The 27,334-nt window shown below is 49.4% G+C and overlaps 3 protein-coding genes across 8 annotated transcripts in view; all 3 read right to left on the bottom strand.

Annotated features, from left to right (window-relative positions):
- Nucleotides 1-20,351, bottom strand: part of LOC138846458 (TBC1 domain family member 3D-like) — a 137,463-nt gene extending 117,112 nt beyond the window's left edge. The window contains exon 1 of the mRNA XM_070062363.1: nt 19,600-20,351. The gene's annotated coding sequence lies outside the window, so the exon portion shown is untranslated. The remainder of the gene's footprint in view (nt 1-19,599) is intronic.
- Nucleotides 1-27,334, bottom strand: part of LOC138846461 (zinc finger protein 570-like) — an 84,511-nt gene that overhangs the window by 36,970 nt on the left and 20,207 nt on the right. For 4 of the 6 annotated variants that reach the window (XR_011383962.1, XR_011383963.1, XR_011383961.1 and 1 more), the window contains exons 6-9: nt 22,957-23,115; nt 20,358-20,494; nt 4,654-16,607; nt 2,114-4,485 (exon numbers count right to left, since the gene is read on the bottom strand). Coding sequence is in view for 1 of the 6 variants with exons in the window: in XM_070062407.1 (XP_069918508.1) it covers nt 16,538-16,607; nt 20,358-20,494; nt 22,957-23,115 (366 nt within the window). In the remaining 5 variants the exon portion in view is untranslated. Of the gene's footprint in view, nt 1-2,113; nt 4,486-4,653; nt 16,608-20,357; nt 20,495-22,956; nt 23,116-27,334 lie in introns of those variants that run through there. The other 2 variants (XR_011383959.1, XM_070062407.1) reach the window with 2 other exon arrangements.
- LOC138846463 (uncharacterized) lies at nt 2,114-4,478 on the bottom strand. The gene is made up of 2 exons (XM_070062414.1): nt 4,341-4,478; nt 2,114-3,307 (listed from the first exon to the last, which is right to left on the bottom strand). Exons 1-2 carry the CDS (start codon nt 4,378-4,380, stop codon nt 2,553-2,555), a joined length of 795 nt encoding a protein of 264 aa, XP_069918515.1. The 5' UTR covers nt 4,381-4,478; the 3' UTR covers nt 2,114-2,552.

Below are 27,334 nucleotides of genomic sequence, written 5' to 3'. Positions count from 1 at the left end.
GAGCACCCCCAGCCCAGGCGTCCGTGGCTGGCACCCACTGGCAAGAGAGAACAGGAGCCAGGCAGCGCCGAGCAGCACCAGGCAAGCAGCAGGCTTCATGGTGCAGGGACAGCCGCTGCCATCGCGGGGCCCTTTATACCTGCTCTGTGTCCCCAGTGGGACAGGAGGGGCCTGTCCTCCCGGGGATGGGGGGCTCCACGCCCAACCCAGGCCACAGCTTGCATGACCTGCAGTTGCAGAGGGCGCACGTGTGTGTGTGTTGATACTGGCCAAGTCCAGCCCTGGATTAACACAGGGCTTAGCTCCTTCTCCCTCTCTCTTCCCGGGGACCTGACCATGGGCCCATGCCTGGGTGCAGGGAAGGCGCAGAACCAGTGGAAACCCTGCCTGGGCAAGGGGAGAAAGCACCACACAGGGCCTCTGGAGCCCTGGGCCAGCTCAGCCTCTCGCACCTTGGCTGGGACCCTGACGACTGGCTGCTGTGACTATGGGAACTGCAGGAGACCCAGTGCCAGTGTGGCGGGCAGGCCGGAGTACAGCTCCTCTGCTTCTCTCTTGCACTCATGGCCCTGAAGGCTAGGGGACACGGGGTAGACCAGTTGTCTCTAAACACCTACTTGGCATTTGACCACATTCTGTTCTTTGGGTGTCAAGGACCCTGACTGGGCTGGGAGAGACGCCCAGGTCCTTGTCTTCCCGTGGGGAGAACAGAACCAGGACACACACAGAAGTGCAGCCTTGTCAAAAGGCAGGGGTCGTGCACGACTTCTCCATCTCTTCCCGCACCTGTGCTCCCCGAAAGACGCCCCAGGGGAGCCCAGCTCCCTTCTGTCCCTGGCTTCCCCGCACACACCCTCTCCCACCCTGCTGCCTCTGCCACCTCCTGCCCCAGTCTCCCTCCCTCCATGGCCTCCTTCCATTTTTTTTTTTTTAATTTATTTGAAAGCCACAGTTGCAGAGAAGCATTGACAGAGTCAGAGAACAAGAGGTCTTCCGCCCGCTGGTTCACTCCCCAGATGGCCACAACAGCCGGAGCTGCGTCGATCCGAAGCCAGGAGCTTCTTCAGGGTCTCGCATGTGGGTGCAGGGGCCCAAGGACCTGGGCCATCTTCTACTGCTCTCCCAGACCATAGCAGAGAGCTAGATCAGAAGAGGAATGCCTGGGACTGGAACCAGCACCCATATGGTGAGGGAAGTCTTGCAGCTGCAAGTTCACCTCCCCCACACAGGGGAGCACAGCTGGGGCTGGCCGGAAGCTGGCCAGGAAGCAGCAGTGGGACAGGACTCTAGGCATTCTGACCTGTGATGCCCACATCCTAAGCAGCAGTGGAACCCGCTGTGCCCCAGCACCTGCCCTGCACGTGAGTTCTTGCTGTGGCAGGACTGGGCTGGTAGAGGGAAGCTTGTGCTAAGGCGAGTTCCGCTTCCTTGGCTTGCTCTGCTCTCGTCCACCTGCACACGCTTGCCTTCTGCTGTCCACTGTGGCCAGGAGCAGCAAGAGGGCCTGGTGGGGAGCGCTGATGTGCTTGGGGCTCCCCAGGGTGCAGCCCAGCAGGAGCTGGGAGGCCAGTAGGAGTGACAGCCAGGCTCAGCCCCAGTGCACACTCGCCCCTGCGCGCTTGGGCTCGCCCTCCCGTCTTCAGTTCTCCATGGTTTCCCTCCCTTGTGGAGGGACGGGAGCTCCAGGAACATGAGGGCTGTCAGAGGAGCTGAGGGCGTGGCCTGCTTCTCCGAAGTCTCTAAACAAGGACACGTTTACATGGGTAGGAGAGGACTTCAGTAAGTTCATGGATATTAGCATTTAAAGTGCACGGGCCAGGGTGGTGCTAACTTGCAATGATGGCATCCCATAGTGGAGAGCTGGTTCGAGTCCCGGCTGCTCAGCTTCGGATCCAGCTCTCTGCCAACAGGCCTGGGAAAGCAGTGGAAGACGGCCCCAATATGTGGGCCGCTGCTCCCGCATGGGAGTCACAGTTGGAATTCTGGTTCCTGACCTTCGCTTGGCATAGAACTGGACCTCAAGGACTTCTGGGGAATCAACCAGTAGATGAAGGATTTGTCTCTCTTTCACTGCCACTCTACATTTTGAATACATAATTCATTTTTTACATAATACATTTTTAAAATATTTATTTATTTATTTGAAAGTCAGAGTTACACAGAGAGAGGAGAGGCAAAGACAGAGAGAGAGGTCTTCCATCTGCTCGTTCACTCCCCAGATGGCCACAACCACCAGAGCTGTGCCGATCCAAAGCCAGGAGCCAGGAGTTTCTTCTGTGCCTGCAGGGTCCTGAGCGGGTCTCTGCCTGAGGATGGGGGCTGTGGAACCACCCATCTCCCCAGGAACACGGGGAAGCTTGCTGCCGCTGGGCACCGGGGTCACAAACTGGAGCAAACTCCTTTCCATGGGACAATTTAATACAGGCTCAGCACCACCTGAGGGTGGCGGTGGGGGAGGGGGGCGGGGAGGAGAGTACAGTGGCTCCTGGCATGGCTGTTGTCTTCCAGTGTCAGGGTGTCCTGGCCCCAGGAAGAGCCTGGGCGGTGGGGGCTCAACCAAGTGCACAGGATGCCGTGAAGACACACGGAAGGCTGCTGCCCAGCCTGGGCAGGACAGATGCTGGACTCGGCCTCTCTTCTAGGAGGCACCCATCATCCAGGTGCCCTGTGGAATAGGAGGTAAGGAGGCCTCTGGCCAGGGAGGGCACGCGGGCCTGGTCTCCCAGCCCAGGGCTGGCTCTGGCCGGCTCCAGCCCGTGACTGTCCCCAGAGTGCGTGGGGCTGCCATGCCAGTAGGGGGAAGTCTTCAGCTGTGGCCCCCAGGCGGGGACAGCCTGCATGGGCCCTGGTTCTGGGGGCTCCGAGGCCCGTGGAGGAGCCCACATCCACAGGCCCTCCCGGCTGCCAGCGTCGGAGGAGTTGTCCTCCCTGTGCTCTGGCCTGCTCAGGTTAGGGAGACTGGCGCACTGGCACAGGCCTCCCCACCTCCTCGAGTACTCTGGAGACTCTGTGTGGCTGGCCGCAGCTGGAGACTCTGCGGTCCCCACAGGGGAGCCCAGGCCGAGGGGCTCTGGGCTGCCTTCCCAGCTCTCCTCCTCCTCCAGGCCTTCCCTCTCGGCGATGCGGAGGCCAAAGCTTTCTGGAGGACGGATCATCACTGCACGGGTAGCGGGACCCCTGGTCTGCTCCCACACTGCCACTGTGTCCTGAATGGTGATTTTGGCCTTCGGAGCAGTGGGGGCAGGAACGTGCATCTGGGAGACGCGTGCCTGCCCCAGGGGCCTGCTGCACCGTTTTATAGCCTTGGCTGCAAGAAGAGACACGGTTTGTTTACCACAGCCCCGGTCTGGCCTGCTCGGTGCTTGCCCCGACAAAACCCTGGGGTCCCCATCACCACGTGTGACGCTGAGGACTCTTCCAGGCTGCTGGCCCCAGACGGGAGGGTGTGTGCAGCCCGGGCCAGGGGAGCCCTGGGACACCGCCGGCTCCTCCTGCACAGCCCCACAGGGTGGATGGCCCTGAACTCCCCACCTCACTCTCATCTCTGGGGACTGAGGCACCAACTCAGGACCCCGTCACCTACCCCACCTGAACTCCTGCGCCCTAACAGTGCATTCGCTGAGTTACCCACATCTGAGTCCCTCCTACATGGCTGGAAAGGAACTGAGCCTAAGATGATGGGGGTGAGAGCTGGGGCTGTGGGGCAGACATGGAGATTGGTTTAGGCCCTTGGGAACAGGGAATGCAGTTTCTAAAGAGGTGGCAGGGGTGCCCTGTGTCCTCTGCCCCTGGGCCACTGTCTCTTTCCTGGTGAGACTGGGCTGTCACTGCTACTGTCCTACGAGCACCCAGGGGAGGCAGCACCTGGAGGCACAGTGGGGCCTCCCCAGTGCCTGGACAGCCTGCACCTGGGCCCCCACTTAGAGCCTCAGAGCTGGGACAAACCCATCTCTGCTCTGCATGGGGACCCAGGCGCTCAGGTCCTTGATGGCAGCAGCAGCAGGGGAGGAGCACGGGGACCCCTCCCCACCGCAGCCCAGAGGCCAGCGATGCTCCGGGTCCCGCTGCCTTCTGTTGGCCCGAGGCTAGGGCTGCAGAGTCCACACTCAGTTGCACTTGTGTTCTGCCGCGGGGGCCCCCAGCGCCTGCCTCTGTGCCCAGCCCTGCTCACAGGAGTGCACTCGGCCCCCACAACTGGGCTCAGGTTACCTGGGCCTTCCAGGGGTTCTCAGATGGCTGAAGGGGATTCTCTGCCGGCCTGTTTCCCCCTCACTGCACAGGGTCTCCCACAGCCCCACCTCCCTCTAGCCCTGCCCACATGCAGGTGGCAACCCACCCACCTGTCCTAGGAGGGTCCTGTGTGCAGACAGTTGTGGTCATCGGGCCAGTATGTCTTGGGTGTCAAGCCAAGCACTGGAGGGACTGCTCAGGGGCCAATTGACAGTGGGATGACCCTGGCCACTTCTCCTTGTGGTCTGTGGGGGCCTGGGATTGGGGATGCAACAGGGGGATTCTCAGTGCCCTCCTGAAGGGAACCCAGGCCTCCCCAACCCCCTCATCCCTCCCTCAAGCCCTGCTCACGAGGGACAGGCAGGGGGACCCCCAGCTCCTCCGTCCCCAGCACCCGGGCCTCTGTGGGCCCTGAGGACTCACTGTGATGGATCTTGACGGCCGTGTATGCCATGGCTGGGAGCATGTGCTCGCCCTCCAGGATGTAGATGTCCCGCATCCTCAGAGCCAGGGGGAACGGCACCTGGGGACAGAGGCATTGGAGGAGCCGCCGTCAGGGCCTCAGCAGGGCCCACAGGGGTGGGTGTGCAGTGTCACTACAGGGGACAGGGGGAGACTGCAGGAGCAGTGACCCAGGATATTGAGGATCTCTGTCTCTCTGCCTTTCAAAGAAATAGCAAGATCAATAGGGGCCTGTGCTGTGTACAGTAGGCTAAGCCTCCACCTGCCACACCGGCATCCTGTATGTGGCCAGTTTGCGTCCCAGCTGCTCCTCTTCCAAGCCAGCTCTCTGCTTATGGCCTTGGGAAGCAGTAGGAGATAGCCCAGGTGCTTGGGCCCCTGCACCCCTGTGAGAGAGCTGGAAGAAGCTCCTGGCTTCTGACTTCTGATCAGCTCAGCTCCTGCCACTGCAACCATTTGGGGAGTGAACCAGCAGAGGAAGACCTTTCTCTATGTCTTTCTCTGTCTATAACTCTACCTCTCAAATAAATAAAATATTTTTATTGAAGGACGGGGTGGAGCCAAGATGGCGGAACAGTGAGGGCGCACACCGATAGTGCGGGAAAATTTAGTTTAATAAAAGTGGAGTTATGGTAGCCTCAGAAAAAGGATCAGGAAAAAACTGCAGAGGAAACTCTTCCGGATCTAGTGGCTGTGACTCGGAGGACCTACTGGGAGAACAAGGTCACCCACCGCGCGGAAGCCGAGCTGCGGGAGCTGCATGGTCTGTGTGCCGGTGCAGGAAGGGGAGTGGATGTCACACAGACACCAGCAGGGAGAGCAGGGACGCCCAGGGCTCTGAGTCCACACATCGGTGCTGGAAGGGGAGGTGAGCTCAGTAACCTGAGACATTGGCGGGGAAATGGTGGTCAGAATCTAGAGGGGAGCGGGAAAGTTCACCAGACTGACTACGGGAGAGAAGGAAAAAAGGTGTGTGGGGGGGTACTGGTACAGAGGAGTTTCTCTCTCTGCCAACCTTGCAAAGGCAAGCAAGAGACAAAGAGCAGGCCTTCACTCTGGATTTAGATAACAACTAGGGAGAGCTAAGGAACTGAGTCACTACAATTCAGTAGCCTAGGCAACCCAGTGGGAGTCCAGAGGAGAAACAGAGCCTGCACAGACTCTTTGGGTAGAAGCCAGAGATCTGAAGCTAAATACCATCAATTCTGCACAGCAGTGCGGTGCGATATTACTTACCTCCTAAATAAATAAATAAATAAAAAGGAGAGATTTACCACGCATAACCTGAGGGTGTCACCTTTGCACACCCATAACCCAGAAGAACCAAGCAGAGCTCTCAGGCCACACCCATCTCAAGCCTCCAAGGCTCCTCCAACAGCAGGCAGTCCACTTAACACAGACATAGTATAAAAAAAAAAAAAGCGCAGTGACGAAAGAAGAATTAACTATGCCAAGCAACAAACACAGAAATCGAGGGAACAAGATCAACGATGACACTATGATGCCTCCAAATAAACAAAACACCCCAAGCCAAGATTATGAAGATGATGAGATAGAAGAAATGCAAGATATGGATTTCAAAAAATTTATGATAAGAACATTTAGAAGTTTTCACAACACAACATATCAAAACTTATGGGATACAGCAAAAGCAGTATTGAGAGGCAAGTTAATAGCAATAGGTGCCTATATCAAGAAATTGGAAAGGTACCAAATAAATGAGCTTTCAGCACGTCTCAAGGACCTAGAAAAACTGCAGCCAAACCAAACCCAAATCTAGTAGAAGAGAAATAATTAAAAGCAGAGAAGAAATTAACAGGATTGAATCCAAAAAAAAATTACAAAAAATCAGCCGAGTGAGAAGCTGGGTTTTTGAAAAAATAAACAAAATGGACACCCCATTGGCCCAACTAACTAAAAAAAAGAAAAGACCCAAATCAATAAAATCAGAGATGAAAAAGGAAACATAACAACAGACACCACAGAAATAAAAAGAATCATCAGAAATTACTACAAGGACTTGTATGCCAGCAAACAGGAAAATCTATCATAAATGGATAGATTCCTGGACACATGCAATCTACCAAAATTGAACCATGAAGACACAGAAAACCTAAATAGACCCATAACTGAAACAGAAATCGAAACAGTAATAAAGGCCCTCCCAACAAAGAAGAGCCCAGGACCAGATGGATTCACTGCTGAATTCTACCAGACATTTAAAGAAGAACTAATCCCATTTCTTCTCAAACTATTCAGAACAATTGAAAAAGAGGGAATCCTCCCAAATTCTTTCTATGAAGCCAGCATCACCTTAATCCCTAAGCCAGAGAAAGATGCAGCACTAAAAGAAAATTATAGACCAATATCCCTGATGAACATAGACGCAAAAATCCTCAATAAATTTCACGCCAATAGAATACAACAACACATCAGAAAAATCATCCACCCAGACCAAGTGGGATTTATCCCTGGTATGCAGGGATGGTTCAACATTCGCAAATCAATCAATGTGATTCACCACATTAACAGACTGCAAAAGAAAAACCATATGATTATCTCAATTGATGCAGAGAAAGCATTCGATAAAATTCAACACCCTTTCATGATGAAAACTCTAAGCAAATTGGGTATAGAAGGAACATTCCTCAATATAATCAAAGCAATTCATGAAAAGCCCATGGCCAGCATCCTATTAAATGGGGACAAGTTGGAAGCATTTCCACTGAGATCTGGCACCAGGCAGGGATGACCACTCTCACCACTGCTATTTAACATAGTTCTGGGAGTTTTAGCCAGAGCCATCAGACAAGAAAAAGAAATTAAAGGAATACAAATTGAGAAGGAAGAAGTCAAACTATCCCTCTTTGCAGACAATATGATTCTTTACTTAGGGGATCCAAAGAACTCTACTAAGAGACTATTGGAACTCATAGAGGAGTTTGGCAAAGTGGCAGGATATAAAATCAATGCACAAAAATCAACAGCCTTTGTATACACAAGCAATGCCATGGCTGAGAAAGAACTGCTAAGATCAATCCCATTCACAATAGCTACAAAAACAATCAAATACCTTGGAATAAACTTAACCAAGGACGTTAAAGATCTCTACGATGAGAATTACAAAGTCTTAAAGAAAGAAATAGAAGAGGATACCAAAAAATGGAACAATCTTCCATGCTCATGGATTGCGAGAATCAACATCATCAAAATGTCCATTCTCCCAAAAGCAATTTATAGATTCAATGCAATTCCAATCAGGATACCAAAGACATTCTTCTCAGATCTAGAAAAAATGATGCTGAAATTCATATGGAGGCAAAAGAGACCTCGAATAGCTAAAGCAATCTTGTACAACAAAAACAAAGCTGGAGGCATCACAACACCAGATTTCAGGACACACTACAGGGCAGTTGTAATCAAAACAGCATGGTACTGGTACAGAAACAGATGGATAGACCAATGGAACAGAATTGAAACACCAGAAATCAACCCAAACATCTACAGCCAACTTATATTTGATCAAGGATCTAAAACCAATTCCTGGAGCAAGGACAGTCTATTCACTAAATGGTGCTGGGAAAACTGGATTTCCATGTGCAGAAGCATGAAGCAAGACCCCTACCTTACACCTTACACAAAAATCCACTCAACATGGATTAAAGACCGAAATCTACGACCTGACACCATCAAGTTATTAGAGAACATTGGAGAAACCCTTCAAGATATTGGCACAAGCAAAGAGTTTCTGGGAAAGACCCGGGAGGCACAGGCAGTCAAAGCCAAAATCAACTACTGGGATTGCATCAAATTGAGAAGTTTCTGTACTGCAAAAGAAACAGTCAGGAGAGTGAAGAGACAACCGACAGAATGGGAAAAAATATTTGCAAACTATGCAACAGATAAAGGGTTAATAACCAGAATCTACAAAGAGATCAAGAAACTCCACAAAAACAAAACCAACAACCCACTTAAGAGATGGGCCAAGGACCTCAATAGACATTTTTCAAAAGAGGAAATCCAAATGGCCAACAGGCACATGAAAAAATGTTCAAGATCATTAGGACTCAGGGAAATGCAAATCAAAACCACAATGAGGTTTCACCTCACCCCGGTTAGAATGGCTCACATACAGAAATCTACCAACAACAGATGCTGGCGGGGATGTGGGGAAAAAGGGACACTAACCCACTGTTGGTGGGAATGCAAACTGGTCAAGCCACTATGGAAGTCAGTCTGGAGATTCCTCAGAAACCTGAAGATAACCCTACTGTTCGACCCAGCCATCCCACTCCTTGGAATTTACCCAAAGGAATTTAAATTGGCAAACACAAAAGCGGTCTGCACCCTAATGTTTATTGCAGCACAATTCACAATAGCCAAGACCTGGAACCAACCTAAATGCCCATCAACGGTAGACTGGATAAAGAAATTATGGGATATGTACTCTTTAGAATACTATACCGCAGTAAGAAACAATGAAATCCAGTCATTTGCAACAAAATGGAGGAATCTGGAACACATCATGCTGAGTGAAATAAGCCAGTCCCAAAGGGACAAATATCATATGTTCTCCCTGATCAGTGACAACTGACTGAGCACCAAAATGGAAACCTGTTGAAGTGAAATGGACACTATGAGAAACGGTGACTTGATCAGCATAGCCCCGACTGTTAACAACTTAATACATTATCCCCGTTAGTATTTTTTTAATCTGTTCTACTTAATATGACTGGTTTAATTCTGTAATTAATACACAGTTATTCTTAAGTGTTGAAATTTAACTGAAATGTGATCCCTGTTAAACATAAGAGTGGGAATAAGAGAGGGAAGAGATGTACAATTTGGGACATGCTCAAGCTGACTTGCCCCAAATGGTAGAGTTAGAAACATACCAGGGGACTCCAATTCAATCCCATCAAGGTGGCATGTACCAATGCCATCTCACCAGTCCAAGTGATCAATTTCAGTTCACAATTGATCATAATGAAAGGACTAAGAGTCAAAGGAAGCACATAAACAAGTCTAGTACCTGCTAATACTAACCAATAGAATAAATAAAGGGGAGAGTGATCCAACATGGGAAGCGAGATACACAGCAGACTCATAGAATGGCAGATGTCCTAAACAGCACTCTGGCCTCAGAATCAGCCCTAAAGGCATTCGGATCTGGCTGAAAAGCCCACGAGAGTATTTCAGGCATGGAAAGCCAAGATACTCTGGCAGAAAAAAAAAAAAAAAAAAAACTAAATGAAAGATCTCTGTGAGTGAGATCCCAGTGGAAAGAACAGGTCTTCAAAGAAGGAGGTACTTTTCTCTGAAGGGAGGAGAGAACCTCCACTTTGACTATGACCTTGTCTAAACAAGATAGGAGTTGGAGAACTCAAAAGGCTTCCATAGCCTTGGAAACTCATGACTGGAGCATAGGGAGATTACTGATGCCATAAACAGGAGTGTCAATTTGTAAAGTCAACAACAGGAGTCACTGTGCACTTACTCCTCATGTAGGATCTCTGTCCTTAATGTGCTGTACAGTGAGATTTAATGTTATAACGAGTACTCACACAGTATATTTCACTTTGTGTTTCTATGGGGGTGCAAACTGTTGAAATCTTTACTTAATGTATACTAAACTGATCTTCTGTAAAAAAAAAAGAGAAATTATCAATTCCCAACTTGACTCTCACTGGGATGAAACATGACAATAGGTCTGATCTGATTTCATCATCATTTAAAAAATCATCTATTATTTTTCACTTTATGTTTCTGTGTGGGAGCAAACTGTTGAAATCTTTACTTAATGTATGCTAAACTGATCTTCTGTACATAAAGAGGATCGAAAATGAATCTTGATGTGAATGGAAGGGGAGAGGGAGTGGGAAAGGGGAGGGTTCTGGGTGGGAGGGACGTTATGGGGGGAAGCCATTGTAATCCATAAGCTGTACTTTGGAAATTTATATTCATTAAATAAAAGTTAAAAAAATAAAATACTTTTTATTTTATTTTTTTTTGACAAGCAGAGTAGGACAGTGAGAGTGAGAGTGAGAGTGAGAGTGAGAGTGAGAGCGAGAGAGTGAGAGAGTGAGAGTGTGAGAGAGAGAGAGAGAGAGAGAGAAAGGTCTTCCTTTTTCCATTGGTTCACCCCCCAAGGGGCTGCCACGGGCGGCGCGTTGAAGCCGGCGCACTGTTCCAATCCGAAGCCAGGAGCCAGGTGCCTCCTCCTGGTCTCCCATGCAGGTGCGGGGCCAAGCACTCAGGCCATCCTCCACTGTACTCCCAGGCCACAGCAGAGAGCTGGTCTGGAAGAGGAGCAACTGGGACAGAATCCGGCGCCCTGACTGGGACTAGAACCCGGGGTGCCGCCACTGCAGGCAGAGGATTAGCCTAGTGAGCCACGGGGCTGGCCAATAAAATCTTTTTCAAAAATGATAAATAAAGGACTAGTGCTGTGGTTCAACGGGTTAGGGCCTAGGCCTGTGGTGCCAGCATCCCGCATCCCATGTGGGTGCTAGTTCGGATCTTGGCTGCTCCACTTCCAATCCAGCCCCATGCTATGACCTGGCAAGGCACTGGAGGATGGCCTGGGTCCTTGGGCCCCTGTGCCCATGTGGGAGGCCCAGGGAAGGTTCCTGGCTCCTGGCTTCAGGTCAACTCAGCTCTGGCCATTGCAGCTGGTTGGGCAGGGAAGCAGTAGATGAAAGACCTCTCTCTGTCTCTCCTTCTCTCTCTGACTTTCAAATAGATAAATAAATCTTTTTTAAAAAGATAATTAAAGTTTTAAAACTGTAGAAGGAATGATGGAAAAAGTGAACCTCACCGTAGCAAATTCAGAATGCCTGATAGGGCCTGGCGCTGTGGTGTTGCAGGTAAAGCTGCTGCCTGCAGTGCTGGCATGGCATACAGGTGCCAGTTCTAGTCCCAGCTGCCCCACTTCCGATCCAGCTCTCTGCTATGGCCTGGGAAAGCAGAAAATGGCCCAAGTCCCTGGGCTCCTGCACCTGTGTGTGAAACCCAGAGGAAGCTCCTGGCTCCTGGCTTTGGATCGGCGTAGCTCCAGCCGTCGCAGCCAGTTGGGGAGTGAACCAGTGGATGGCAGACCTCTCTCTCTCTCTGCCAGCACGCACAACCTCAGTCTGATCATGAGAACATCAGGCCAAGTCAAACTGAACGTTCCTCTGCAGCATAACTGACCAGGACTCTTCAGAAGCGTCCAGGCCATGAAGGAAGACTGAAGAACTGTCCCCGACTCTGGGAGACTAACCAGACAGGACACTGGAGGCAAGCTGGAGGCCTGGCTCAGACCCTGGACCAGAAAAAGGAAACCAGTGGGAACACTGCAACACTCCGGTGAGGGCCAAGGACACTTTAGTTAGTACACTATCTTGCTTTGTAAACCACACACAGGGCTCTTTCTGCATGACCAATCAAGCACACGATGCACACAACAGAGCATAGCTCTGGCCCTGCTCTGGGTGGGGATAAAGACCCCAGCTACTTCCTGTGACACACCCCTCTCCACACTGCTGCTTGCACCAACACAAACTCACATCCCAGGGCCCCAGTGAGGTGACCTGTGCTCACCTGTCTGCTGCAACATCAGTTACCTGTGACAAATCAAAACACAAGCTCCCTGGGGCAGCGATTCTGAGATCTCTGCGTCTCCACAGGCTGGCACAGAGAGGGATCAGTACATGTCGGCTAAGCCAACAGTGTAGGGTCAGCTGTGGGGAAGCGGCTGCTATGGTCCTCACTCTGCCCACTAGAGCACCCATTCGCCACCTCCCATTTGATCTCTATCAACTTAACCTTTCTACATCTCGCCTATGCTTTGGAAAGAAAATCATAGGACAAGGTATAGGCAGTAGAAAATCAGGAGAAACCAGTATTTAGAAGGAATAAAAATAAAATAAAAAGTCAAGATCAGAATAAAATATTTTACATTTCTCTTGTTTGGATCTATCACATATGCTACCACCATACTTCAAGAGTTATTTTAGTTTTTTAAATGTTTATTCATTTTTATTTATTTGAAAGGCAGAGCATCAGAGAGGGCAAGAGAGAGAGAGAAATCTTCTATCTACTGGTTCACTCTCCAAATGTCTCCAACAACTGGGCCTGGACCATGCCGAAACCAGGAGCCAGAAACTCCACTCAGGTCTCCCTCACAGGTGGCAGGTATTCAGGATTCCATCCACCATTTGCTGTCTCCTAGGGCATTAGCAGGAAGCTGTCCTGGAAGTGGGCAGCCAGGACTTACATCAGGTACTCCAGTATGGAACCAAAGGTGCCCCAAGCAGTGGCTTAATCGGCTGTATCACAAGATCCATTCCTTCCAAGAGTTGGTAAAAGATCAAATGGGGGGGGGCGTGCTGTTGTGCAGTGGGTTAAAGCCCCAGCCTGCAGTGCTGGCATCCCATATGGGCACTGGTTCGTGTCCTGGCTGCTCCTCTTCTGATCCAGTTCTATGCTATGGCCTGGGAAAGCAGTAGAGGATGGCCCAAGTCCTTGGGTCTCTGCACCCACGTGGAAGACCTGGAAGAAACTCTTGTCTCCTGGCTTTGGATCAGCTCAGCTCTGCCACTGCGGATTTTTGGTGAGTGAACCAATGGAAGGAATGGATTCGCTCTCTCGCTGACTCTACTTCTAACTCTTACCAAAAAAAAAAAAAAAAAAAGATCAAATGAGGAAGTATATAGAGAACATTTACCCCACAGCCTGGACATAATCAATGTTCAAAAGTAGTAGTTATTTTTATTTTTACTAAGGTAGTATCTACACTACATCTAGATAATTACAGGGGGCAGGTGTTACGGGGTACCAGGTGGAGCCACCATCTGTGAAGCCACCATCCCATTATGGGCACCGGTTCATTTCCAGGCTGCTCTACTTCCAATCCAGCTCCCTGTTGATGGCCTAGGAAAAGCAGCAGAACGTAGCCCAAGTGCTTGGGCCACTGCTACCAACATGGGAGACCCAGATGGAGCTCCCAGATTCCACCTGGCCCAGAACCAGCCATTGTGGCCATCTGGGGGTAAGCCAGTAGATAGAAGATATTTCTCTCTCTCTCTCTCTCTGTAACTCTGACTTTCAAATAAAAAACTTACAAGGATAAAGTACAATATAGCAGTTCTAAAACTATTCACATAAAAAATACTTAATGAGCTTTTCTTTTTTAACAAATATTAGATTTCTAATAAGATAAAGTCAAATAACTGAAGAGAAATATCAATCTAAAATAACAGGTAAATCAGTCTCTCTGCACACACACACAATAAACACTAAAGATACCCAACTTTGCAAGTGAAAAAATGCAAGTTAAAACAAGAGATCATGTTCACCAGGCAAACAAGCAGAAATTAAAAAGCCTAGTAACAGGGCCGGTGCTGTGGTGCAGCAGGTAAAGCCACTGCCTGCAGTGCTGGCATCACATATGTGTGTCAGTTCAAGTCCCGGCTGCTCCTCTTCCAATCCAGCTCTCTGCTATGGTCTGGGAAAGCAGTAGAAGATGGCCCAAGTCCTTGGGCCCCTGCACCCATGTGGGAAGACCTGGGGGAAGCTCCTGGCTCCTGGCTTCGGATCGGCACAGCTCTGGCCATTGCAGCCAACTGGGGAGTGAACCAGCGGGTGGAAGACCTCTTTCTCTCTGCCTCTCCTCTGTGTAACTCCTTCAAGTAGATAAATAAAATCTTTTTTTTTTTTTAAAAAGACTATTAATGAGGTTGCATAGGAAAAGAAACCCCAATAATGATAGTATAAATTGCTATAATCTTTCTGGAAGGATATCTGACAAATCTGTCAAAAACTGTAATACACATTAAGAAAACTATTCTTAATAACATGTGAGTGCAAAGGCATCACCTGCCAAAGATGACAATGAAAACCCAGTAAGAAAAGTTCCTCTTGGGGCCGGCACCATGGCGTGGCTGGTTAAGCTGCTGCCTGCAACGCCAGCATCCCAAATGGGTGCCCGTTTAAGTCCTGGCTGCTCCACTTCCAATCCAGTTAATGCTCCTGGGAAAGCAGTGGAAGATGGACCAAATCCTTGGGCCCTGCCACCCGTTTGGGAAACTAGATGGAGGTCCAGGCTCCGGGCTTCAGCCTGGCTCAGTCTCAACCATCACAGCCATCTAAGGAGGAAACCAGCAAATGGAGGATCTCTCCCCCTTTCTTTTCAACTCTTCAAGAAAAATCCTTGGAAATTAAAAAAAAAAAACTTACTCTTAAGTCCTCCACCTACCCCAGGGGTATCCTGAGGGTGGAAAAGACCCCAGAGTCCTGGAAAGGGGGTCAGTAGGAAGGGGGTGAGAAGGACAGGAAACGGGTTGCCCCAGGGGTAGCTGGGTAGCACAAGCTGCTGCCCAAACCACACCTGGATGGCCTGCAGCTGGCTGCTCTGCGAGAGGAACAGCACAGGGGCTGCAGAGCAGGATGCCAGAGAGCAGCCGAGCAGGACACACGGACCCAAGCAGAGACAAGCTGGCTTACTGGAGCATACTACTCTGAGGCTGGTCCCAAGAGTGATGCACTCACCTCCCAAGGGAACTGTGGTGATGGGCATGGTGGGGCGTGGAGCACGAGGTCTCCAAAGGGGCCACAGAGCAGAGGTAACTTCCGAGTTCAGGGCGCACAGTGCACCAGTACCAGCTTATGCAAATAGAGACAGGACTGGGCTGCTCCCTATACAGCCTTTCTTCTGTTAACACCACAGTCTGGGAAGTGAGAGACAGAGGAGCTCCAGGTGAGAGTGGCTGCCCCACAGACTACAGAAACAGAAATCCAGCCCTCAGTAGTGCTCCTTAAAGAGCAGAGATCACAGGCACACCGTGCAGAATACAGCCTGGTGCAGGGGCCCACTCTAGGGAACCATCACACAGTAACCACACACCAGGAAGAAGGAGCCGTGACAGGGATGTAAGTTACGTGGATGTACCCACATTCTTATGGGAACACACAGCACAAAATGGCTTGAAAATCTAGCTGGCTGTCAAGAAGAAACTGGTTAAATCCAATAACCACATCAGTCATAGTCACCCATGAAAAAGACTCAAAGTGGTTAGGAGAGGGATATGGATTGGCAAAGAACCTCCACAGCTACTCCTAAGCTAATTCTGCAAACAAGACAGCCTGTTCTCTTCCTAAGAAAGTCCATGCCCAGAGAGGTGTCTAACCTCATGGACAGAGGGTAGGATCCAGGCTCAAGGGGGTGTAAGTGCAGACAGAGGGCGGATCCAGGCTCACAGGGGTGTGTAAGTGCACCGACAGAGGGCGGGATCCAGGCTCAAGGGGGTGTAAGTGCACTAACAGAGGGCAGGATCCAGGCGCACAGGGGTGTGTAAGTGCACTGACAGAGGGCGAGATCCAGGCGCACAGGGGTGTGTAAGTGCACTGACAGAGGGCAGGACCCACGATCACATGGGTATGTAAGTGCACCAATGGAGGGTGGGAAGGTCACAGCCCACAGAGGCCTCCAGGAGGAAAGACGTGGGACAGAGGCAGGCATGTGGTCAACTTTTTTTTAATGCTCCAGCAGTTTTATTTCAAGAAAGCTTTTCTTTAGAATTACTCTACTACTTTTTATAAGTTGTTTTTTTAAGTCAAAAGGCACAGAGCTCAGGCCCGGGAGGGGGTGCCTGAGAATTCTACTCACAGCCAGTTTGACCAGCACCAACTCAGAGGCTGCCTCCTGCAGAACCCAGACCTTCAAAACCTGCTCGCGGGTAACTGATGGCACATAAATGCAGACACGAACTGAAGGCGTTTACTCATGATTCCTGTGACTTCAGAACCTGTACTTACACAATCTCGGCGCTGTCTTCACAGAAGTCAATGTGCAATGTAACAGGCTTCATGCAGTACAACCGGAACTTTTTGCTCTGTAGGGAAGCTGCATAAATGATTCCACTGCAACTCGGATGCTGACAAATGAAGCAGAGAGAGTTCCATTATAAAACACACAACACAGAACAGACTCCTTTATAGCTCACCTAGGTCAGTAACATGCTTGCCGTAAAACAAAGTAAAGGACATCCCTTTCTGATTCTAACACAGCCTCCAACAGATGCTTGGAGACATCTGGCCAAGGGGACAAAACTGCTTCTTGGAGGGTGGAAAAAATCTTTCTGTAAAAGCAGAGAGATCCTACATAGTGATTCAGTGTATCTGTGGCATCAAAATTTCATGGCACAGGGGCAGGAATTCAGGGAGAGTGTATCTGGTGAGGCTCCTCAGGTTAAGACACACTGTGCAGCTGGCACTGTGGCGCAGGTGAAGGCGCCACCCACGGCGCCAGTGTCCATGCGAGTGCCAGCTTGGGCCCAGATCCACTGCCGATCCAGCTCCTTGCTAATGCGCCTGGGACATCAGTGAAGACAATTCAAGTACTTGGGTCCCTGTGCCCACATGGGAAACTCAGATAGAGTTCTGGGTTCCTGGTTTCGGCTTGGCTGTGGTGGGTATTTGCAGGAGTAAACCAAAGGATGAAAGATACACTTCTCTTTCTTTCTCTCCTTTTCTGTCACTCTGCCTTTCATACCACAAATCAGAAGGAAGGGAGGGAAGGAGGGAGGAAGGGAGGGAAGGAGGGAAAGAAGGAACAGAAATACTGCACAGGGGCAGGCATGTGGCCTACCTGCTGGGATGCTGCTTGGGATGCCCTGATCTCGTGTCAGAACACCTGGGCTCCAGTTCTTGTTCCACACCCAATCAGCCTCCTGCTGGTGCAGGCCCTGGGAGGCAGCAGGTGGCTGGGTCTCTGCCACCCACAGGAGAGACCACATTGAGTTTCCAGTTCCTGGCTCCAGCATGGCCTACCCAGGGCTGTTGTAGGTATTTTAGAAGTGAAACAAGAAGGCACGCACGTTCTCGTGCGCGCACGCTCTCTCGTCTCTCTGTCTCTGTCTCTCTCTCTCTCATCTCTCTGCCTTTCAAATACATAAAAAGTGAAAAATAAAAGGAAACACTGAATAACAATGAATAAGCCTGTGAAATAAATTCCACTTACTACGTGACCAGAATTACTCCAACAGTGCTGTCTATGAACAGATGTTTTAATAATTAGTATTTGCCAACTTTGCACAAAACAGCTGATGGACGGCGAGGTGACAAGTAAGGCAAGCAACAGACATGTCAACATATTTCCTCACCATCAAGCAGCTCTCTTCCCTGAAGCCCTACCCTTTGTCTTTTTTTTTTTTTTTTTTTTTTTTTTTTTTTGACAGGCAGAGTGGACAGTGAGAGAGAGAGACAGAGAGAGAAAGGTCTTCCTTTTTGCCGTTGGTTCACCCTCCAATGGCCGCCGCTGCAGCCGGCGCACCGCGCTGATCCTGGCAGGAGCCAGGAGCCAGGTGCTTTTCCTGGTCTCCCATGGGGTGCAGGGCCCAAGCACCTGGGCCATCCTCCACTGCACTCCCTGGCCATAGCAGAGAGCTGGCCTGGAAGAGGGGCAACCGGGACAGAATCCGGCGCCCCAACCGGGACTCGAACCCGGTGTGCCGGCGCCGCAAGGTGGAGGATTAGCCTATTGAGCCACGGCGCCGGCTCCCTACCCTTTGTCTTAGACAGGTTAGAGCTCTACTTAATCGTTTGATTTTCTTGCCAAAAATAAACTCAAAACACCAAATACAAAAGGAAAAGCTCCCCAGATGGCTAAACACAGTAAGTACTTTAAAAAAAAAAGATTTATTTATTTGAAAGAGTTGCACAGAGGGAGAGGGGGAGGGAGAGGGGGAGGGGGAGGGGGAGGAGGAGAGGGAGGGGGAGAGGGGGAGAGAGAGAGAGAGAGAGAGAGAGAAGGAGGGAGGAAGGGAGGGAGGGAGGGAGAGGTCTTCCATCCACAGGTTCACTCTCCAATTGGTCACACTGGCTGGAGCTGTGCGGATCTGCAGCCAGGAGCCAGGAACTTCTTCCAGGTCCTCCTGCACACGGGTGCAGGGGCCCAAGGACTCGGCTTTCCCAGGCCATAGCAGAGAGCTGGGTCAGAAGTGAAGCAGCCTGGGCTTTTTAACCGGCACCTATATGGGATGCCGGCACTGCAGTTGGTGACTGTACTGCTATGCCACAGCGCTGACCCCAAGTACTTTTATAACAATTATGGTCACAGAGGTGCAGAATCTCAAGCTGGGGAGGCACCTACTTTTCCCTTGAGTATCTGCAAATCCTCCATGTCTGATGAGCCCTTCTGCCACGAAACTCCTCTACGTGAGAGACACCTCTTACTGCACCGAAGGCTAGCTGGCTCTGCTCTTTTTGCACTGGAATAAGAGTCCTTGTGTTTGCCTATTAAATGGACATCCTTTTACTCTGGGACAAACCATGGGACAATTATCACTAAACACCAACAGTGACTTGTGCTGGCTTTTTCTTAACATTTATTTATTTGAGAGGTAAAGTTATAGACAGAGAGAGGGAAAGACAGAGAGGTTGGTCTTCCATTCTCTGGCTCACTCCCCAAATAGCTACAATGGCCAGAGCTGGGCCAATCCGAAGCCAGGGGCTTCTTTGGGTCTCCCACGTGGGTGCAAGGGCCCAAGCACTTGGGTCATCTTCTGCTGTTCTCCAAGGCCATGAGTAGGGAGCTGGATTCAAAGTGGAGCAGCTGGGATCTGAACGGGTGCCCATATAGGATGCTGGCACGGCAGGCAGAGACTTAACCTACTATACCACAGCACCAGCCTCGTGTGCTGGCATGTTCCCTCCCCCCTCCCCACCCAGAAACCATTTATTAAAACTTCATGCATTTTACCAATACAACTTTAGGAACACAGTGATGTGCTAATGTTTTCTAGTGAGCTGTGACATGCAGTCCCACAGTCAATGAAGGTTACTGTCAGGACGAGCCTGAACTGTCTCCGCACCCTACGTGATAGCCACACCTTTACTCTGTGACGCAGAACAACCAGGAATACGCACTTGAGTATATAATCTGCTCTCTGCAACCTGAGGGTGGCCATCAATTTCCTCCTCTGTGGAGACACGGAGAGTTTCTCTCTACCTCCTGGTGGTGAGGCAAACCGCACTGAAGGACCCACCCCATCTCACGTGCAAACTAAGAGGACAGGCCAGAGAGCAGCTGGCACAGGGCACCCAGGAGACGAGAAGGGAACAGCCTGAACCTGCCCTGCCCCACCCTAGGCAGGCAAGTGGAGAAAGGCCACAGTCACTCTCTCTGTCCTCATTAGGACCATTTGCTCCTCTAGTCATGGATGCAGAATGGAAACCTGCAGTCTTCCTTCATCATTTATCTGAAAGTCAGAGACAGAGAGACAAACAAAGATGCCTGTCCACTGGTTGATTCATTTCTCAAATGCGGCAACAGCCAGGCTGACACCAGAAGTCCAGAACTCAGTCTCCCGTGTGGGTGGCAGGGGTCAACTTGAGCCCTCATGTGCTGCCTCCCGGGGGTGCACTGGCAGAAAACCAGAGTGGAGAGTGGAGCTGAGATTTAAGTGCAGGCACTCTGATGTGATGCACAGGCATCCAAGTCGTGACTTCATCACCGCGTCAAATGCCTGTCCCAAGTTTTCATTTCTTAAGGCACAAAAATGCTCAATGTCTTCTTTTCACAAAAGGTAATCCCCTTACTTTAAAAACTGACATTCTCCTTTAAAATTCATCATTATCTCCTTAAAGAGAGTAAGGCAAACAGACATAAAACCACACATACGTACTTTTTAGATTTTACTGGAATGTACCTGGCGAAGTCTACAAGGAAACACTCTGCCAGGTAATGGTCTGCTGAAGACATGACTGACTTAATGACGGCCCTGCACCAGCACCGTAGCTCCGGACAATACACCACACAGACCTGCAAAACAGAAGGCAGGCTTTATTACGTTCAGCAGTAAAACCTCTAGTCACGTGATGACAGCCCTAAAGGCTCCTCTCAACATCGTCTCAGCCTGTACCCAACTTACAGGAGATGACACAGGTGTAGGAGGCTGCCCAAACTGAGCACTGTCTCCCAGGAAAAGGCCCCCCAGGAAACAGGGATCAGCTGAAAGGAAAGTGCTAAACGGGAAGAATTCCAGCTCACCAATACAGAAGGAGTGGGAGAAATCACCATATTGACAACTAATGGGCTGGCGCCGCGGCTCACTAGGCTAATCCTCCGCCTTGCAGCACCAGCACACCGGGTTCTAGTCCCGGTCAGGGCGCCGGAGTCTGTCCCGATTGCCCCTCTTCCAGGCCAGCTCTCTGCTATGGCCCGGGAAGGCAGTGGAGGATGGCCCAAGTGCTTGGGCCCTGCACCCCATGGGAGACCAGGAGAAGCACCTGGCTCCTGGCTTCGGATCAGTGCGATGCGCCAGCCACAGCGCAGTGGGAGCAGCGGCCACTGGAGGGTGAACCAACGGCAAGGAAGACCTTTCTCTCTGTCTCTCTCTCTCACACTATCCACTCTGCCTGTCAAAAAATAAAAAAAAAAAAAGAAAAAGAAAAGAAAACAAATGAGGGGCCCATGCTTTGGCATAGTAAAACCACTACCTGCAGTGCGGGCATCCTATATTGGTGCCGGTTCGAGCCCTGGCTGCTCCACTTCCAATCCAGCTCTCTGCTATGGCCTGGGAACACCGTAGAAGATCGGCCAAGTCCCTGGACCCCTGCACCTGGCGTGGGAGACCAGGAGGAAGCTCCTGGTTCCTGGCTTCGGATCGGCACAGCTCTGGTTGTCGCGGCCAACTGGGCAGTGTACCAGGGAGTAGAAGACCTCCTCTCTCTCTCTCTGCCTCTCCTCTCTGCGTAACTCTGACTTTCAAATAAATAAATCACTCTTTAAAAAAAAGAAAACAAATGAAAGTGGATTCGGGCAGTGACAGCCACTGAATGGAGAGAGCATGAAGTGAAACACTCACAGCAGTGCCACGAAGGAGGGGTCATCCTAGCATGGCTTGCAAGTGGCGCTCTCTCCCATGTTAAACCCACGTGAAGGTAACAGCACACCTGTTCTTCAAAACAAGTGACCCCGAATCTATTCACAGTGTCCTGTTTAACCACCTCTCCACAAAAGGACAGGGAGAAAGCGCTCACCTCCTGGGTAAATGCTCACTGTGAGGAGGCCATCATGCTTTCCCAAACAAGACTGCACTTAAAGGACCACTGACCCCGTTCCATCCCTCCAGTAAGTCACTGCTATGGAAAAATAACAAATTGGTCACTAAGGACATTTGTGGGCACGAGGGAAGGAATTCAGATGAGGTCTTGTCTCCCTCCTAACGAGTGTTCATGTCCTTCCCCTCCATGCTATTACCGAAGTTCACACTTGGAACATGGCTGACCCAAGAGAAAATCAGACCACAGCAATGGTGGCTGAGGCTGCACGAAAGCAAAGAAGCCCTGATGTGGAGCACAGAGCAGAAACAATCCCAAGTCAGTCAAATCCCAAGTCAGTCAAAGCCATGAGCAACCAAAGAGGGAGGCACTGGCCCAGAACCGAAAACCCCAGGTCCTCTTTGCCAAGGTCCGTATACCTGCCCTGGCTCCCACCGCCAGGAAGACGGCCCTAACACCTGGATCTGGATGGCATCTATCCCAAGGCCCCACTTGGACCTACACAAGCACCACCCCCTGCCACCATCAGCCTGAGTCTCATGCAACCCAAAAACCTAACACAAGGCAACAACCATGAACGTTAAAATACTCTAATCACATTCATCATTCTAAGCTCCTGAAATATTTTTAACAATTATCTGGTAGACAGAGCACTCCCACCCAATGATTCACTCCCCAAGGCCCACAACAGCTGGGGGGGAGAGGGTGAAGGCTATGAGCTAGGAACTCAATCCAGGTCTCTCAGGTGGGTAACAGGGACCTAATTACTGGAGCTATCTATCATCTGGTGCTTCCCAGGGTCTGTGTATTAGCAGGAAGCTAGAATCAGGAACCGAATGCAAACACTCTAACATGGTGGTGTTTCAACTACCTGGCCAAACACCCACCCCTACATCCTGATTAGTGTTTCAAGATAGGATAATTAAAGGCTGGTGCTGGTTCCAGTTCCGGCTGCTCCACTTCCAGTCTGGTTCCCTGCTAATGAGCCTGCGAAAGCAAAGCAAGATGGTCTGAGTCCTTGGGTCCCTGCACCCACGTGGGAGATCCTGATGGAACTCCTGACTCCTGGCTTCGGCCTGGCCAAGTCCTGGTCATTAAGGCCATTTGGGGATTGACCTAGAGGATGGAAGATCTATCTGTCCCTCTAACTTTGCCTTTCAACTAAATAAATCATTAAATAATAATAAAGATACAATACATAAAGTGCATTCAGATACATACCTGTCCTTCTTCCAACATTAATGGTTTTATTTCTGTATCTTTACACATGCTGTTATAGAAGTCATTCATGGCGCTATTTAGTTTTTGATAGTCGACTTCATGATCCAAAAAGGGACTACATCCTTTTATAATAACCCAGAAGCAATCTGGATCTTCAACCTGCAGAATTTTTAGAAGATTATAAAATAATGCATGATTTCTTTTAAAACCAAATAAACCTCAGAACCATGTAACTTTCTAATTTAAGTGATCTATCATTTTTGACAACTACCTTTCTCTTAAATGGTCATACCAAAGAGCCAAAGATAAAATTTAAAACATGTAATCAATAATATGTAATTCTCAATTATGTATTACAACTCAAAAAGCAATCAGTTCTATTTGGTCTCCTGTAGCTTAAAAATATAAATATTAAACATATTCTTCTTATTAAAATACCTATTAAAACATCCATATATACAAAAGGTTCAGAACATTTTTAGTATTCTTTTTGTGTAAGAAAAATAAGTATGAATATATATACAGCCTGCTCATATTTTTTTAAATGACAGCAGATGAACCAAAACAAATACAGATTACCTCGTACAGGAGAAAAGAATGGAGTGGAAAGAATAAGGATGAAACTTAGACTTCTCTGAATGGGTCTTATCTACTATTGTTATTAGAAACCAAGATTTTTATTGTTAGGGGAAAGAATTATAAAATGGAAAATTAAATTTTTTAAAAGATTTTATTTGTTTGAGAGGTAGAGTTACAGAGAGAGGGAGAGACAGAGAAAAAGGTCTTTCATCCGCTAGTTCGCTTCCAAAATGCCCACAATGGCCAGAGCTGGGCAGATCCAAGACCAGGAGCCAGGAGCTCCTTCTGGGACTCCCATGCAGGTGCAGGGGCCCAAATACTTGGGCCATGTTTTACTGCTTTTCCAGGCCATACAATAGAGCTGGATAGAAGAGGAGTAGCTAAGACATGAACTGGTGCCCATAAGGGATGCCGGCACCACAGGCAAAGGCTTAGCCTATTATTCCACAGCACCAGCCCCCCAAAATTAAGTTTGATTGACAACATCACTAAGAACTCATGATTTGGGGCCGATGCTGTGGTGCAGTGGGTTAAAGCCCTGGCCTGAAGCGCCAGCATTCCATATGGGTGCCGGTTCGAGTCCCGGCTGCTCCACTTCCGATCCAGCTCTCTGCTGTGGCCTGTCAAAAAAAAAAAAATCGTGAGTTTTTTTTTTTTAATTTAATTTTATTTATTTGAAAGAGTTACAGAGAGAGGTAGCAGTAGAAGATGGCCCAAGTCCTTGGGCCCCTGCACCCACGTGGGAGACCTGGAGGAAGCTCCTGGCTTCGGATTGGCACAGCTCCGGCCGTTGCAGCCATCTGGGGAATGAACCAGCAGATGGAAGATCTCTCTTTCTGTCTCTACCTCTCTCTGTAACTCTTTCAAATAAATAAAATTAAATTTTAAAAAAGAACTCACGATTTTTTTCTTTTGACAGGCAGAGTTAGTGATAGAGAAAGGTCTTCCTTCTGTTGGCTCACCCCCCAAATGGCCGCTACAGCCAGCATGCTGCACCAATCTGAAGCCAGGAGCCAGGTGCTTCCTCCTGGTCTCCCATGCAGGTGCAGGGCCCAAGGACATAGGCCATCCTCCACTGCCTTCCCGGGCCACAGCAGAGAGCTAGACTGGAAGAGGAGCAACCGGGACAGAATCCAGCGCCCCAACTGGGACTAGAACCTGGGGTGCCGGCGCCACAGGCGGAGGATTAGCTAAGTGAACCATGGCACCGGCCAGAACTCATGATTTTTCAGAGGTTTTTCCTAACTCTGTCTACTGAAAAGGTATGGAAGCAGAAACACCCAGAGATATGGAGTCTAAGTTACCAGTGGCAGGAATAGAAGAGTTCACCTTAGTAATCGTATTATTTTTCTGAATGTTTGACTATTCTGATAATAAATAACTGGAAAATGAATAGCAGTCATTCTGGCAAGGGCAAAATAGTGTATAAGTTACACACACAGCACAATTATGAACCCTGAAAAAACACAAAATAAATGAAGAGCTAGCAAAAGCAACAGACACTGGAGAGCTGACCCTCGAAAGAAGGAACTTCACTGGGCACTTCCCAGAACACCTCCCAGTTGTACAGAGTGGCAACAACGCAACACAAAGTCACACTGTGGCTCGGGGAATCAGAGCTGTCGGTGCCAGTGAGGATTAGGGGGAGAAATTCTGAAATAGAGCCATAGAGGGAGCCCTGATGTCTGCACATCAACACCCCTCCCACCCTTGCCAAGTCCTGAACGGCAATGGGGGAGACAGCAAGGAGTACTGAGTAAGTGAGCAGTGCAGGGCTCAGAGGAGCACGCAGTTACAGCTGCTGCCCCTAGAAACAGCACTCCGGGCATGTGGCTCCATTCAGTCCTTCGCACTCAGAGACAACCAGATTCCAGCTTCCAGCAGCACAAGGCCACAACCCTGGGATGACTGCAATTATTCATTAAAGTGCTCACTTGAGTGGTGAGCATGTGGCCTAACAGTCATGACACTCACTGAATCCCCCCGCCAGAGTGCTAAAGATTCAATATTCAGTTCCAGCTCCTGACTCCAGCTTCCTGCTAATGCAGAGCCTGGGAGGCAGCAGTGATGGCCCAACTGGGTTCCTGCTACCCATGCAGGAGACCTGGAATGGGTTCCCTACTGCCAGCTTTGGCTTCAGTCCAGTCCTGGCCATGGCAGGCGTTTGGGAAGTATATCAGTAGATAAGAGCTATTTCTCTCCCCCGCCCCCTGTTACTCTTAAATAAAATGGATAAATAAATAAGCAAGCCTGCCTGCCTGCCTGCCAGCCTGAGAAAGCTCCACAATGCCAGAAGAACTGACTGTTCAGGCTATCATCTGAGGCAGGCCCCAACCTTCCGTTCTTAGAGACTTCACTCAAAAAAGCTTACAAATCTGTAAGTGTGTCCCTGCTCAGTAGCCACTCCTATGAGGCCAGGGCCGCCATGCCAGTTTCTGCAAGATGACAGCGTGCTAACTTCCATAACTTCCAGCTAGCACACACAGCTGGGATCACCGCATTTACCCTGAATGACCTCTTCTCACTCTTCCCTTGAGCTGTGCCAACCCCAGCCCTCCCTTTAAAACACCCAGGCACCTCCGCACCACTGGTGATGGAGCTCAGCTCTCCTCAGGAGGTACTGAATAAAATCTGTTTTCACTGCTTTAACTAGTCTCTGGCCAAGTCAAAACTGTGCTTCTTAGTGAAATAATAAAGAAAGGACATGGATTGTAAGATTGGAATGGAAAAGATAAAACGGTTTAGGTAAGCTGCAAAAGGTGTGTGGAAGTCTTAAATGCTTATAAAATTTTCTTGTTAGCTACAAAAGTTATCAATCTGTTTTTTTTTTTTGACGTAAGATTAAAATCTGATCCTCTGTAAAAGCAATGAGGTTGATGAAATACATAAGTGTTAATAGATATTTGGGAAAATAGTCTTTTTGTATCCTACTGAGATAATCTTTGTCTCATTAAGTTCTACTTGTTTAAAAACAGCTGAGTTTTAAAAGTTTTAAAGTTTTAAAAGTCTGTTTAAATATGGACTTGTTTTACATGTCAAGCATAGAAAGCCAAGACACTGTGGCAAAAAATGTTTTACATGAAGGATCTCCGTGAGGCCCCAGTGAAAAGAAGCAGCCATCAAAAGAGGATGTACTTTTCTCTAAAGGGAGGAGAGAACTTCCACTTTGCTTATGGCCTTGTCCAAATACTGAGAGTTGTGGACTCAAAAGGCTTCCTTAGTCTAGGCAGCTCATGTCAAGAGCCTCGGGGGGTCACTGACATCATAGATTTAAAAAAATTAACACTCTTAAGATTTCTTTATTTGAAAGTCAGAGTTAGAGAGAGAGGTCTTCCATCTGCTGGTTCACTCTCCAATTGGCCGCAATGGCTGGAGCTGTGCCAATCTGAAGCCAGGAGCCAGCGCCCATATGAGATGTCCGCACTTCAGGCCAGGGCGTTAACCCTTTGCACCACAGCTAGCCCCATTAATTTTTTTTTCCTCTTTTCTTTTTTTTTTCTTCCGACAGGCAGAGTGGACAGTGAGAGAGAGAGAGAGAGAGAGAGAGAAAGGTCTTCCTTTTTGCTGTTGGTTCAACCTCCAATGGCTGCTGTGGCTGGCGCACCGTGCTGATCCGATGGCAGGAGCCAGGTACTTATGTGCAGATTGTATGTCTATATAAAAATTATTAAAAACGGTTTTGATTGCTTATGGATAAAAAACACTCATATAATGCCGGCGCCGCGGCTCACTAGGCTAATCCTCCGCCTAGCGGCGCTGGCACACCGGGTTCTAGTCCCGGTTGGGGTGCCGGATTCTG

The sequence above is a fragment of the Oryctolagus cuniculus genome, chromosome 18 (assembly GCF_964237555.1).
Source record: "Oryctolagus cuniculus chromosome 18, mOryCun1.1, whole genome shotgun sequence".
In the NCBI taxonomy this organism is placed as follows: domain Eukaryota; kingdom Metazoa; phylum Chordata; class Mammalia; order Lagomorpha; family Leporidae; genus Oryctolagus; species Oryctolagus cuniculus.
This window is presented reverse-complemented; position numbering and strand designations above follow the sequence as displayed.